This window comes from Rhea pennata, chromosome 5 (assembly GCF_028389875.1).
Source record: "Rhea pennata isolate bPtePen1 chromosome 5, bPtePen1.pri, whole genome shotgun sequence".
NCBI classification, from domain to species: domain Eukaryota; kingdom Metazoa; phylum Chordata; class Aves; order Rheiformes; family Rheidae; genus Rhea; species Rhea pennata.
Window position 1 is genome coordinate 67,233,546 of NC_084667.1, and position 14,277 is coordinate 67,247,822.

The 14,277-nt window shown below is 42.4% G+C and overlaps 1 protein-coding gene across 3 annotated transcripts in view; it reads left to right on the forward strand.

Annotated features, from left to right (window-relative positions):
• MAP4K5 (mitogen-activated protein kinase kinase kinase kinase 5) overlaps nt 1-14,277 on the forward strand; it is a 64,679-nt gene continuing 50,402 nt past the window's right edge. For all 3 annotated transcript variants that reach the window (XR_009958627.1, XM_062577776.1, XM_062577777.1), the window contains exon 1: nt 1-224. Coding sequence is in view for 2 of the 3 variants with exons in the window: in XM_062577776.1 (XP_062433760.1) it covers nt 117-224 (108 nt within the window). In the remaining variant the exon portion in view is untranslated. The remainder of the gene's footprint in view (nt 225-14,277) is intronic.

A 14,277-nucleotide genomic window follows, 5' to 3' on the forward strand; every position in this document is an offset into this window, starting at 1 on the left:
GCGGCCGCGCTAGGCGCCCGCCGCGGCCGCCACGAGCAGCAGCAGCCGCAGCAGCAGCAGCAGCAGCAGGAGAAGGAGGAGGAGGAGGAGGAGGAGGAAGGCTGCGCGGGCCGACGATGGAGCAGCTGCCGCGGCCCGGCGGGGACATCCTGAGGCGCAACCCGCAGCAGGACTACGAGCTGGTCCAGCGCGTGGGCAGCGGCACCTACGGCGACGTCTACAAGGTGAGCGCGGGCGCGGCGGGGCGGGCGGCCGCTCGACGCCCTTCGGCGGCACGCGGCCGCCGCCGCCGCCCCTCGACGCCGTCGCCGCTCCGCCCGCACGGCGCCTTCCCTCGCGGCCGCCCGCGGCGCCCGGCGGCTGCCCGGCTGCCCGGCTTGCGGCCCGCGGGGCGCCGCGGCGGCGGCCTCCGGGAAGGACCAGGCGGAAAGCTCGCAGCGGGATCTCGTTCCCGCTGCCCCGTGGAAACGGTTGCTTACGGCCACGGAGAGTTAATTCTAACATAGTTTTTCATTATACTGCGTATTTACATTTTTTTTTCCTCCCTAGAAAGCTGCACAGAGATAGTCAACTTCTTTGCTGGGCAGCCTAGCTCTAAATACCTAAGAAGAATATTTCATTTTCATAAACTGAGAACTCAGCATACCTTGAGCTTGTGTGGGTACGTCTGCCCGGTGCAGGGCAGCCCCACGAGAAGTAATCCATTGTGCCATAGAAATGTGTCTGTGTCTATATATACATACATATATATAGACACACACACACGCACATATATGTGTGTGTTTATACACACATACATATATACATGTGTTTTGTCGTTTCTTTGCCCTTTGTGGAAACAGATATATTTTGCTTCTCGTTACCCTGCTAATTAGCGGCGAGCTGTACTGACATGCCAAACGGCTTCCGGTTCCGGAGGTAGTTGGAGTTGTCCTGCATGGCTCTGCGCTGTGCCATGTAAACATACCCCCCTTTAAAAAACAAAGAAACGAGAAAAAACTCCAGCCCCTCCTTTGGGTTATAAAAATCTGCCTTCTATTCCTGAAAAGGTCTCAAAGAGGAATAAACCCAAGACTTCTCATAGTACGGCCTGACCAAATGAATCCAAAATAAAACTGGCAGAGTTGCCATGCGTTTGAAACAAGTATTAAGGTAGCGTGTTTAAAGCAGTTTGAGGGTCTGTGTTTGTTTCTAGGTCACTGGTTTCCTCTTTGTTTTTATAAAGCCCTGCAAACAGGGAGGATCTCTGTCAAGGGAATAGTGATGGTACACACAGTTAGGACAAATATGCAAAGCAAACTTATTTTTAAAAGTCATTACTGTCAACGTTGATTTTGAAAGTCACTAAGCTAGTTTTGTTCAGAGGAGTGTAGGTGCAAATACTGTACTTTTATTTTTCTTAGTCCACGATTAATCTCTTAGTACAGATGACACGTCATGTGCTTTCTGAGAGCTGCCAGTAGTGTTTATAAACTGCGTTTCTTAGTCAATATTCAATTGTTACGTTTCAGAGCAGAGAGGAGGTTTGCTAGAGAGCGCTCTTAAATTAAAATGGAATTTTCCTCTCACCTCTTCAAATGGTTTCTCTGTTCCATCGCTAATAATGAGTCACCAGTGTCTTCAGCACAGTTGTTTTTGGGATGTCTGAATGAGGCGGTCTTTCTGATTGTGGGAGATGGGCCTCTTTCTCGGATGCTTTTTGGTGGTAGTGGTTCATGCCTCAAATTCTTCTTGGGGCATTTGGTAGCTTTTAGCGTAATTAGTTCTTTTTTGGAAGTTCGGGGCAGGGGTTAAGCAAATATTTGTGTTCACTATTAGGTTACAGAAGCATATGTAAGGCCTTTCTGAAAATCTCCTACCCGCTTTGCTTTTCATAACTACTATGGAAGCTTAAAATTGAAATCCATTTTCTTAGTGTTTCTTAGTGTCTCTCTGTCACTTAGTGCACAGTGGTTGATTGTAGGGTTGCTCGTAAGTGCTGGATTGTTGATAGTGATTTAATAACTCTTTCCCCCCCCCAAAAAGTGCATTTCAGGGTGGGTGGGAAACATCTGTAAATTAATTATTTTCTTATCTAGTCACAGCGTGTGTAAATAGATCCAAGTTTGGGCCTGCTGCTTTGTTAAAATCCCAGTGCATTAGTTGTCTCATCTGTGTTGGGAAAGCCGTTTTTCTTTTTCAAAAAGGTTATTGCCGTTGAACAGATTCTAATCCATTGAAATAATTCTCTCTAAAAGTACCTTATTAAGAGTGTCTGAAATTGCTGACGTCTGAAAGAGGCTGTAATAATAAGGATGGGACACTCACTGGGACTTAGTAACTTAAAAGCGGTATTTCTTTGTCCCCACTCAAATAGTCAAATAGTTAGCATCCTCTGCGTCACGTCCCTTAGCACTCTCAGAGTGAGGTTTTGATTAGGCTTTCCAGCAAGGTTTTGTTTGCCCACCCTGCTCATTTATATGCAAATCTCAAAGCATTACTTAAAAATAGCACAAACTTCTTCACGCATCTGCACAGCAGCGCTGGAATAGACACTGCACATTTGCAGATAAGGCAGAAACTATCCAACTGTCCCGTGTCTTAGGACAGAAAACTGAAAAAAGTTGGTGGAAACGTGAGTGAAACTTAACGTACCGTGCCAAGAAGTGGCCTGTCAGGTCCCGTCCCGGGAAAACTCCTGTATCGTGGGTAGACGTTCCCCAGGTCTTGGTTGGTTTTCTGGGGTGCCGGCGTCGCCTTTCGGTGAACCTGCAGCTTTTCGGTAGTGCTTTGTCCTCTGATTTGTACAGGGTCAGTTTTTATTGCAAGTCCCGCACGATGACCCGTAAAAGCACACGGTTCTGCAAATCCACGGTATTTTCTGGCAGTGCTCGGGACTGTGTGAGGCCAGCGGGTTCCGTTTAGCCTCTCAGATTTGGTTGCATGAGAACATCAGGCCATCAGAGTTGTGAGGTAGGTTACGTGTATTTATAGGTGTCGGTACCCTGAAGGGACTAGAAAACAAAATTTCGTATTAGGGCAATGATTTGCTTACGCTGTATCTTAGCACAATTTCCTCCACTGGCATTTTTATTTGTTTGGCGGAGAGACCTGGGGGAAAGGGTACTCTGTTGCGGTGGTGAGAGATGCGGGAGTCACCACCCCTCCGGCATAAATAGGAGTTAAAGTCTCCTGCTACGTGTGAGTGCCCTGACCACTAGTCTGTTGGCTCCGTCGGGGAGCAAAAGGCCACAGTCCACCACCACCACCTCCTCCTGACCACCTCCCTCTGCCCCAGCTACGCAAAGCCTTTCTTCTGGTGAATTTTAATGTGACTGCCCCAAATGAAGTTTTAATTAATTCTCAATTTTAGAAAAGGGGAACAAAAGAATAGTTGATGTATGCTATTTGCTTGATTTTTTTTTTCTTTTTTTTTTTAATGCTCTTGTTTGGCAGCTGAGCTGAAAAATCACGTATTTGTTCAGTCCAGCCCCCTCTGCAGGCGCCTTCTGAGTGATGAATAGCTAGATGTCTATCTTCACTGAGAGACCGTGATAAAATACGATCATGTGCATCCATCCTAAAGCTGGTTTGTTTTTATTTTTCCAAGCAGAATTATGAACAGTGCTACAGCAGCTTTCTTTAAAGTAAGCACAGGAGGAGATAAATGTGCCGAATTAATAGCAGAAGTAAGAGACATGTTTTTGTTAAATATAATGGAAATTTCATTCCTTCTTGATTCACCTGGATCAGTCTTCCTTCCCCTAGTCTTACCCTCTTGGGATTTTGGGGGAGATTATTCTTATTCTCTTGGGATTTTTTTTTCAGGAGTAACCTATGTGGTTATGTCACTCATCCCTGCTGCGCAAAAATACCTAGCAATGAAATTGGATCATAGCAGATAGATAGAGAACCTTGTGCTCAAAAAGGATTTTTTTTTTTTTTTTGTGGGGGGGGAGCATATCTTTTCTTAAAAGATTGCCATTGAAAGCAGAATTCTCTCCAGTTCATGTCAGGTTTGGGACCTCCCTGGGTGACCAGTGCCTAATTTTTAGAGCTCTGGAGTACGCATCACTCCTGTTGTAGTCAATGGGTGTTGAGAACTTTTATCTAGTATTTCAAAAATAATCTGAATGTCAGTCTCATATCACAGATCATGAGAACTTACTGATTAAAGCATTCTACTATTTAAAATCACTAGATTAAAAATGGAGGATTAACGCTTTTTTTTTTTTTTTTTTTTTTTTTTTTTTTTTTTTTTTAAATCCAGAGCAGAATTGTGGCTGTGATGGTTTTTAATCAAATGCTCCAAACTTTGTACGAATAAACTTTGGCAGCTACAGAGCAGCTGGGTTGGCCATCCCTGATTCAGCACTTCTCTTCCTGGTGAATATATGTTACACACGAAAATGACCATCAAACATTTGTCACATGGAGGGATTCCAGGCTTCCTCTGCAGATCAAAGCCACTGGTCAGCTGTGTTTGCTGTGGCCATGCCTGAGCCTTGTGTTCTCTTGGGTTTCCATACCAAAGGTGTTTAGAAAGGCATCAAACCATCTGCTCTTGAGTTTCTTCCTGCTGCTGTAGACTTTCTGTTTTGGAGAATTGCAGTCTTTTCTTTTGGGCAGCAGTCAGGAGGATGTGTGTTTATTGCTGAGAACTATGTTACTCACTAGCTTGTTGACATCCTCTTTTAAAATATTTAGGAGTTGGAAGGAAGCCTTTGCTTTCTCAATTTTTTGTCTTTATAACCTTTTTCTTTAATAAGAATTTGATCTTTGTCATGTAACATTCACATTCAGTATTAAACCCAAGCTGTTTGGGTTTAAACATTACCTCCTGTGTTTGGTACCTTCCCTGTTAAGGGTATGTGAGGACCCAGACTCATTCCACTCAGTGTTTAACAAAAGTGTTGCTTTTTGAAATGGATGCTGAATGCTAGAGTGGAAGAGTGAGGTATCTGTGCCAGTGCTCCATGTTATTTCTGAGCTCATGGCTCTCACCTCACTTACTGTGCAGTAATTTTTTCACATCCTTGTGAGCTCTTGCAGACCCTGTCTCCTAGGAATCCAGCTATAATGAGTTTTAGTATCCCTTTATCAGTATTTAAAGATACTGTGCTAGGAATAGAACTTTTCTCCTTATATCCAGTTTTCACCATCTATTATTTTCAGAAACAAGTAATCTCAGAGATCTTCTTACAAATAAGATCACGTTTCTTTTCCACCTCTTTTGCATAGCTATGTCCTCTCATATTGGATATCAGAGGTGCCAAAGAAACCTTGGTAGAAAATTTTCAGTGTGCTTCAGTCGGCTAGTACCAAGGCTACATCCAGAAAGGCGACTGTGGTGCTCTTGGTGCCAGCAGTCTTGTCCTGAGTAAATGGCAATATAGGAAATAGTCTAGGGTGTGCTAACAGCCGTTGTCTCCAAAGTCTATGTGCATTTTTGGGGTTCAGTGCATCATTTGCTTTGATTCTGGAAAAATGAAAGTTACTAAAGCATCTTGAAGTCTTAGAGGAAGGAATAGTTTTTGTTCTGCTGAGTTTACTGTCCTCTTGGTACCACCCTTGGCTCTGATGTCAACTTCAGTTTCAGTATTACAATCTAGCACTCTTTCTTCGGGAGACGTTCTGCTGGCTAGGTGATTTCCTTATTTTTATGTGATTCTTATGACAGTCAGTGGAGGGGAGCTAGGGTGTCCTACAGACTTGCACAGAAAAGAGTTATGAGATGAGAGCATTTTTTATTTAATTTAATTTTTATTATTATTCCCTCTACACATATCCTTGCAGATCACTGCTGTAACACAAGAGGAGCTTTATGTGAGCCTTTCCTTTGCACCCCAGGATGAGATCTCTGTTCAGAGGAAGTGAACAGTGCGGTTCAGGCACTTTGAACTCCCCCCTGCCGGCAGCAGAGGAAATCTGTGAGAAGGAAGAACAGATCAAAGATCAGAACCTTTGCATATCGGTAGCTACTTCAGCTTCATCTCCAGAAGATGCAATGTTCATTTTCATTACCATCTCATATAGACAACTCTGAATGTGTCCAAGATTTATAGCTTAAGGTAGCTCAGTGATTCAAAATTCTGTTGGAAGAGATATATAAGAGAAATATGCAGAATATCCGTGTCAGGGTGAATAGCTCTTCCTGTTAGCCAAGCTGTAATGGAGTTTGCCAGCGTATTTGGCTGACACCAATAACTGTCTGCCCTCTCTGCAGCTGGAAAGACAAATATGCTTTCTATCTTTATTTGTATTTGGCACCTGGCACCTTAGTTATGGCTGTAACTGAAAAGAAGAGGCAGTATCAACTCAAGGTGATTCAATCTGAGAACAACACAATTTTCTTATTATTCATAAAAGTTATTCCTTAGTAACCTTGGTATCTTGGATTTTAAGTTATCAAGACTTTCTTGCACTTTGGTACTTTGTTAGCATTCTAGATTTTTTTATTTCTTCAAGAATTTAGAACAGTTATAAGTTCTTCCCTAATTTCTGATGGTTTCCTAGCAATAAAATCACTTAGCAAGCTCTGGTGGATGCTGCAACCTTTATGGTTTATGGCAGCTTGTGTGATAGTGGGTGTATTTTGAGAGTCTAATAAAAGCTCAGTCACTAGGACAGGATCTTTTGTTCAAGAATTTGCATTTATTGTCTATAAAAACTGATGATACTGTGCTTTCAATGGAGGTGGGAGAGCTAAGGCAGACCTGACCCTGTTGATCATTGAAAAATAGCAAAAGGTGGTTTATTCTACCAGCCCTTGGCAGAATCTCCTTGTAGAGTGTGTGCAGAAGAGGTATTGCAAAAGATCATTGGTTTTAACTTCTCATTTGGCTTTACTAAGTAGTCTTTCTAACAGGTTAACTAATCTGTTTAATCACAATGAAGGGATCTCTCTATTAGATAACGTAACCCCATTTTTTTTGCCAGGCTGTGGTTTGCTAGACAGGAGAGCATGCTTCCATGATTGGTATCATACGGTGTCATTTCATGAGCACTTCTCACCCTCTTTCCCTGACCTCATTTAGGGAATCTGCTCCAGGGTGGCTTGCTTAAAAAACTGGAGTTGCTTCTGTTTATCAAGATAAGAGGTGTTCTGCTGAGAGAGCAAAGCCTTTCTGCTCCATTCCCACCTACCCAGCTCTTGTGAAAGCAGTGTCTTCATCTGCTGGATAACGTTTAGCCTGCGAGCATCAATTTGAGATCCAGAGCTGCCCGGTCATGTGTTCCCCTGCAGCTGGCTTACAGGAAATGTCTCTGTCACGTGAAACTCGGAGCTGTGGGGAGTTACTCACTTCAGGAGACTGGATAAACTGATTTCCTTCTTAGATTGCTGGCTTATTTCAGGGAAAATTCCAGTGTTTTGTACAGAGCAGTTTCCATTCAATGCTTCAGCTTTTTAAATTCCCCGGAGGTAGAGTAATTCATTTTATGCAGCACAGTGGATAGTCCACCGGGACCTTCTCAGCCCTCAAATAGCCAAAGCATCTCTTCATCCAGGACTAGTGGAGAGCTCTAGCAAACAACCACAGCTTGGCCACGTCTCTGGCAGTTCCCACACAGGCTCTCCGTGCCTTGGAGAAAGAGTGCAGGGGAAGGTAGGGAAAGGAATTGCTTCCTGGCTCCTTCCCATCAGGACTGTAGTGTGTACGTGAATCTTTTTTTGTGGATGCTCTTCCCATCCTGCTTCTGACAAGTCCCAAGCAAAGGGATTCAGGAGGGGTCTTGTGTACATAGAAGTGTTAGGAAGAGGGGCTTGGGGGAAAGGCTAACATCTTACCTCGATCCAGGGACTGCTGGCAGAACTGTCAGATAGGGAATAGCATGTTCCACTCCACTGTGTCAAGAAGTAGTTTAATTATGGGACTAGTGCATTTAGCATCACAGATCTCATGTACTTACTCACTTTTGGGACTGCAGAACACTGAGATGGTTGGAGCAGATGCCTTTCATTACATGTGTAACTTACTGCAGCAGAGGGAGAATAGGAAGTGCCAGGGCTTTTGTTCCAAAGCCTTGGCCTCTTCCAGTATTTTTCCCTAATCTGTTATCCTGTGTATTGGTATATGTGAGTATACTAATTTCACTGTTCCTGAAGATAGTGAAAAGCTCATGCGAGATGAAGTCAGGGATATCCATGGGAGCTTTGACCTGACATACAGTTCTGGTAGCCAGCGCTGCTGCATTTACTGAGCTCTTTTATGAAAACAGCATCCATAATTCCACATTCTGATATTTTAGCATGTTAGAATTAGTCTTCTCCCAAGTCTATTTTTGCATCTTCCAGATTAATGTAGAGCATAGAAGGATGATGTTTTTGTGTACATAAGAGGAAAGATTTGGCTAGACATATTGAGAAAGCTGAACGAGACACGTTTCCAGGTTGGTGTAGGCAGCCAGATCTGCAGCCTGTTGAAATGAAATTTTTGAGATACTCTAGAAAAGCAGTTTCTCTTCCCAGAATGAAGAGGTCTTTGCAGTATAATTTTATTGACTGTATTGGTACGTAATCTTTTCTGAGCTTTCTTAGTGTTGCTCTTCCCTGGGCAGCATTAAGGGCATCATTACTTCCCCTTAAATAGAAATAGTGAAATCTATGTTATTTCCATTCAAGTTTGTGACTGTGTGTGTTAAAGGTGTAAATTATGACTATCATAGTGTTAAGAAGTTGCTTTTGGAGGGAAGGTACTCATTCCCATTCTAATTAAGTTAATATATGGTTTAAACTATTTTATTTTGGTGAGTTATCGATGTATCATCTTAATGTGCTACTTGGGGAGGATGGAGTTACAATCTTTGTGTTTCTCATTAACCGTTGCTGCCAGAATGTCCTCACAGGAGACTGATGTGCAAGAACTACGCAATACTGTTTACCTTCAGAATTAGTGAAGAGGGGACACCAGTGGGTAAAAGGTGATAAAGCCAGGTCTTACATTTAGTGTGACAGTCCGTTCCAAAAAGCTGTATTTTTGCTTTGTTCTTAGCTGTATGTAAGGCTGTCTGCTGATCATTACTGAAGTGACATAAAGTGCCTTAATTGGCTGTTTAATGTACAGACATGGAAGATAGTAGCTGAATTATAATAGTTAGGCTCACAAAGATGTTTGGGAGGTTTAGTCATTAATCTTAATGGAAGTTAACTGGTAAAGTCCCTTAACTACCGTAATAAACAGGAAAAAATAAGTAGAAAGAATAAAAGTGGGTTACACCTTTTTGTATTGATGCACTTCTCTGTTTCCTAGGTCTTGCTAAAACTTATAAATTAAAATCTGGCCAGGAGAGAGCAGGAAGCAGGGCCTGATGGGTGTTCGTCGCTCTGCAGCGATGAACTGCTACAGTGCTTTGAGTGTTACATTCGCGAAGGATTTGCAAACAGCAGTAGCTGAAATGTGATGTTTTTGGTCTACAGTGGGGTTAGGGAGAATATTTGATGTGTCAGTCGCAGATATTGACTGTTTTATTGTCTGTCGGAGGAAAGATGTCAATTTAAATATTAGATGGATTCTCTTAAACAGCTGAGATCTTTTACCTTTTAAAATTCTTTTTGTAAAAAAGCATTGCTGCTTAAAATGCCCAGTACCTTGAAAAGAAGATTTCCACTGCAGGGGAGAAGATAATGATACATGCAGGGAGGCAACTGAGCTAGGTGCCAATACGTGGGCATGATTGCTGCAGCATTTAGCAGCTTGTGAGGGGAGAGGGTTTCTGAAGCTGTAGTGGGTGTATTCGCATAGTCAAAATACCTGCACCAGCATGAAGTTTAGGAGGAATTTGGGTCAGCAGTTGGATAGGATAGGCAGTTTCTGATAAAGCTGTTTCGTTTGGTCAGGCAGGTGTGCATTTAAATGGAAAGCGCGGCTTGAGTTCCAGTGCTCTGCTTCTCGGTTAATTGTGAAGAGGCGTTAATGCCTGTTAGAAAATATTACATGGCACTTTTGCTTAACATAATGCCTTTAAAACTTTGTCAAAATGTTGATCCCTGTTTCGTAATACCAAACCAGGGAGAAAGGGAGTTCAGGAGAATGTTTTATGGTCTGCCACTGGTTCAGCAGCCACAGGAGTTACTGCTCATTTAGACTGCTGCTTTGGACACATGAACCTATGTCTGGCATTTTTATACAGAGATGGGCAATAATGATATCTTAAGCCTCTCACAGGTGGAACGTGCTTGCAGAATGTATCTTCAGGACACTTTATAGCACGTGTAATACTACACGTGACAACTTTGTGCTTCTGTTTAAGGACATGGCTGTAATCTATTTCGATTTGATCTGCTTGACAGGGCTATTTTTTCATTCGCTCTTTGCATTTTGGTTACTGCCTTAGGTAAGAAATACCCACAGGTTAGTGTTTAACTTCCTGAAGATCCTGTGGCTTGCTGCTTTCCGCTAGGCAGGTGTGCAGATCGTAAAACCTCCCTTGTAGCGCTCCCTACGGCAGGAGGGATGCCGAGGACTGCGTGCACGTGGCAGCTGAGCTGGTCCCGAGACACTGCAGCTTCCAGAAAAGAGGAAATTCTGTAGAGGCAGTGAGGTGGCTTTCGCTGTGCTCCGGACCTGGTGGCCTTCAGTACGCGGCAGCTCTGCGGTGCTTTCAGAGCAGAGGGTGCTTCTGAGCTGATCGGTAGCGTGGAGCAGGGAGCGAGGAGGAGGAGGGAAGCAGCACGGAGAAGCAGACGGGCTAAGCGCAGGCTCGCCGGCTGGCCTTAATGATCTATTCCAGCCTCCGCGGATACATTCCTCAGTGGTGTCTGGCTCGGGAGGGCCGGTCCCTGGAAAATCCTCACAGCCGCTGCGGGGAGGGGACTGGGCTCTGGAGGCTCCGGCAGGCTCGGAGCGCGGACTGCCGGGCTTGCCCGCTTCGGGGGGTGGAGGGAGGCTCGCGGCCGCCGGGGTCAGGCGAAGGAAGGCTGACCCCGTTCGGAAACAGCGAGGAATACGGCAAGAGGGAAAGTGCTTTCAATTAAAATTGAATAAAAATTAAATTGTAGTAGAAACAGGTGAGTAATGGTGTATCCCAGTAGTCAGAAAGAAGCAGACACACATTATTATTTATTTTTATATATATGTGTGTGTGTGTGTGTGTGTGTGTATGTGTATATATATATATATATATATATATATATATGCGTATGCACACACACCAAATGAAATTTTTAGGAAATCGTTGTGTTATAACCAAGGCAAAGAGAATCAGTCCTCCTCCCTCTCTTCTCCAAGAAGATGACAGCAATTGATGTAATACGTGTGCAAAACAAAGCTTAATCTTAGGACAAAAAAAATCACCCTCTCTCTGCCTCCATTTTAAACTAATTTTCTTCCAACTTCTTTGATTTACAGGGGCTGCATTTTTTTTATGTTCTTTCCATTTTGGCCACTGTTTCAATATAAACAACAACAGTAAAGAACAAAAGATAAGAGAGCTATGTTCTTCATGAAGACAACTTGATGTCTTTTTGTAACTGAGTTCACCTCTGAGTAATTGGAATTGGAAAAGCAATTAATAACTTTGTTGGAGTTAGATTTTTCTACTTGATTCTATTTTTTTCACCTCTCTCTAGATTCTATCAGATAAGTTATATTAAGGAGAAGGAGTCAACAGAGGTTTATACCTTTGATTTGAAAGGCTCGATACTGCAGAAGAGTGTGTGTGTAACATTAAAATTCAGGGGTTTGCCCACAGACTCTGTAGTTAAAAATGAGCTTGCAGACACACCTCAGGTACAGTGCGAAGTTCTGCAATCCTAGGATAAAAAACTTTAATAAAACCCCCAAAGTGAGCAAAATGCACACACTTAGCTATTTTGTTCTGACTAATCTAGAAGTGCGTTCTAAAATATTTCTGCTGTTTTAGGGAGTTGTGTGCAGATAGTGATGGTATGAGACTGCAGTTTGTGCTCCCCTTTAAAGTACCAGCAGCATTGCCTTAGCTCTCCCCTTTGGAAGGGACACAACTCATGGTATGTAAATTCATGGTTACAAGGCAAGACAATAAAAAGTTTATTTTTCAAAGTTTTGCCAGAAAAGTAAGGTGACAGTCTTAAAATTCTGTAATGAAACAGAAGTGGCTTTAAAAAAAAAGTTTTAAGCAAAGCAGTGCATTTTCTTTCAAAAACATGTTTTCCTCCCAGCCTGGAAAGCCAGATTCTTTGTTGTGATGGGAAAGTGTAGCCCAGTGCTTTGGATCCTGGCCATCTCTTTCTTGCGTGACTGTGACATGTTGCTTAGCGGATGTATCCTTTTTATGTACAAATTATCATGAGTTCTTCATAGCTTTTGTGAAATAAAAAAAATGTTTTTAAAAACATTGGTATCTATCATATAAGTTTCTTATATAGAGAGTTGGATTAATAGAACTTTCTTGACATGCAGGGATGTTAAGAGATTAAGTGTTTTATCTGATCAACTTACTGATTTTTACTGTGAAAAAAAGAGATATAGATACTCTTCTTTAAATATTGTGGTTGACACAACTCTTCGTTCTTTCAACTCTAGGGAATAAATAAATTCCTTTTCAGCTGAGGAATTATGTAGTCTTCTGATGTTTCTTGAATTTGTAGTCTGTAATACTGGGGATTTTGTTTTGGTTTGTTTTTCCCCTATGTCTTGATCTATACATTCAGTGCAGGGGTAAAATAAGATTATTAGCTTCATGGACATTCTTTAATTTATTTGATCTTATGTTCAAAGATGTACCTGTGCAGGAAAGTGATTTTTTTCTAGTAGCTTTTTAAAATAATCTAATTCACATAGTTTCAGCTTCCAAAGGTTTGGGGTGTGTTTTTTTTTTTTTTTTTTTTTTTTCTTCTGCCAGTGATCTGCTCCGAATGAGTCAACATTGGGCCTTTTTTCCTCATGTGATATTTGTTTACATCTTTTGTGTTGCATTAGTTGCTAAATAGCACTTCTGTGGTCCAGGTCTATTTCTAGCCCTAGCTTTTGGAGGGATCATGCCAGATACTTTGTAAATGACGATCTGCCAAGAAAATTTCGTAGGAGAATAAACTCTCTACTTGGAGGCATATAGCTTTATTTATTTAAGTAGCTGCTGCTAAGATGTGCCCTGATCTCTGCTTTCTTACTGTCCATATCCTTGTTGCCTTAGGCCTTTGTCCTTCAGTAGTTACTGCTAGGAATAAGAATTAAATGTTTTACTGGCCATTGATGTCCGCAGCAGAACTGTGAAACCACTTTGCTTATGCAAATCCTTAGTCTGTTTTTCTGCGCCTGAATAAAAGCAGTTGGCCTAACGTCATTAATGAGCTTCTAATCCCTTAATGCTCGAGTTAATTGACCTTGAATAAGAAAGTATCTGAAAAGTGCGAGTGGAAGGTAGGTTCCCCTCCCAGTTTTCTTTGCAGCAGCAGATACACTATCTAAATGTCACTGACTGCCAATAGAAGTAAATACATTTAGCCTTAATTGCGTTGTAGCGGTGCTTAGGAGTGCCAGTCACAGATCTTACCGTACTGAGTTTCAGTTTTAATGTGGCTTTTATTTAAACACTGGGACTTCGGTCCCTGGTACTTTTGTCTGTTCTGAGTTTTACTCCTTCGGTAAGGAGAAGGTTGTAATACTGTAAATGTGGAAGTAGGAGTGACAGCTGTGAAGTATAACTTGTGCTTTGTGCTCACGCGTAATAACTAGTCGACGGATGAGGAGCATCAGTATCTTTATCTGCAGAGCACCCACCAAAATCAATATTTATATTTGTCGAATCCTGGGCTCTGGCAGCCAGTGCAGTTGCTTTCCTGGCAGTGCTACTGCAGCGTGAGCTAGATGACACAAGCAATTCAGAAATACGTATGAAAAAGTAAAATCAACCCATGAATCTTCACTTCTGGCTTATTCCGAAACATCGTACTGGTGACAGTTGTAAGACGGTCCCTTTCTAGTGCACTGAATCTACAAAGGCTCTGTTACGGAAATGGTTTCTGAAAGCCTCTGTGCCTTTCACTATAAAAGAGCCTGGTACTGCTTTCGATCTTAGAAACCCAGCTGGAAAACTGCGGAGTGAACAATTGCCTCTGAGCGTTTCTGCCTCCCGAAAAAGAGCTCTGAAAATCATAGCTTGCTGTTTGGTATCTTTTCCTAACAGCTAAGACTAGATTGGCATCTGCTTTGCACGTGATCTGACACCTTGAAAGATGAAAGGAGCATGGTCAGGTCTCCGCATGGGAGGTGCAAGCGCTTCTGTCTGGCACAGATCTAAACCCGTTCAGTAAGATTTGCATGAATACTTTGCAGATTCATTGTCCCATTTTTTTTTAAAAAAACTTCTTCTGTTTGT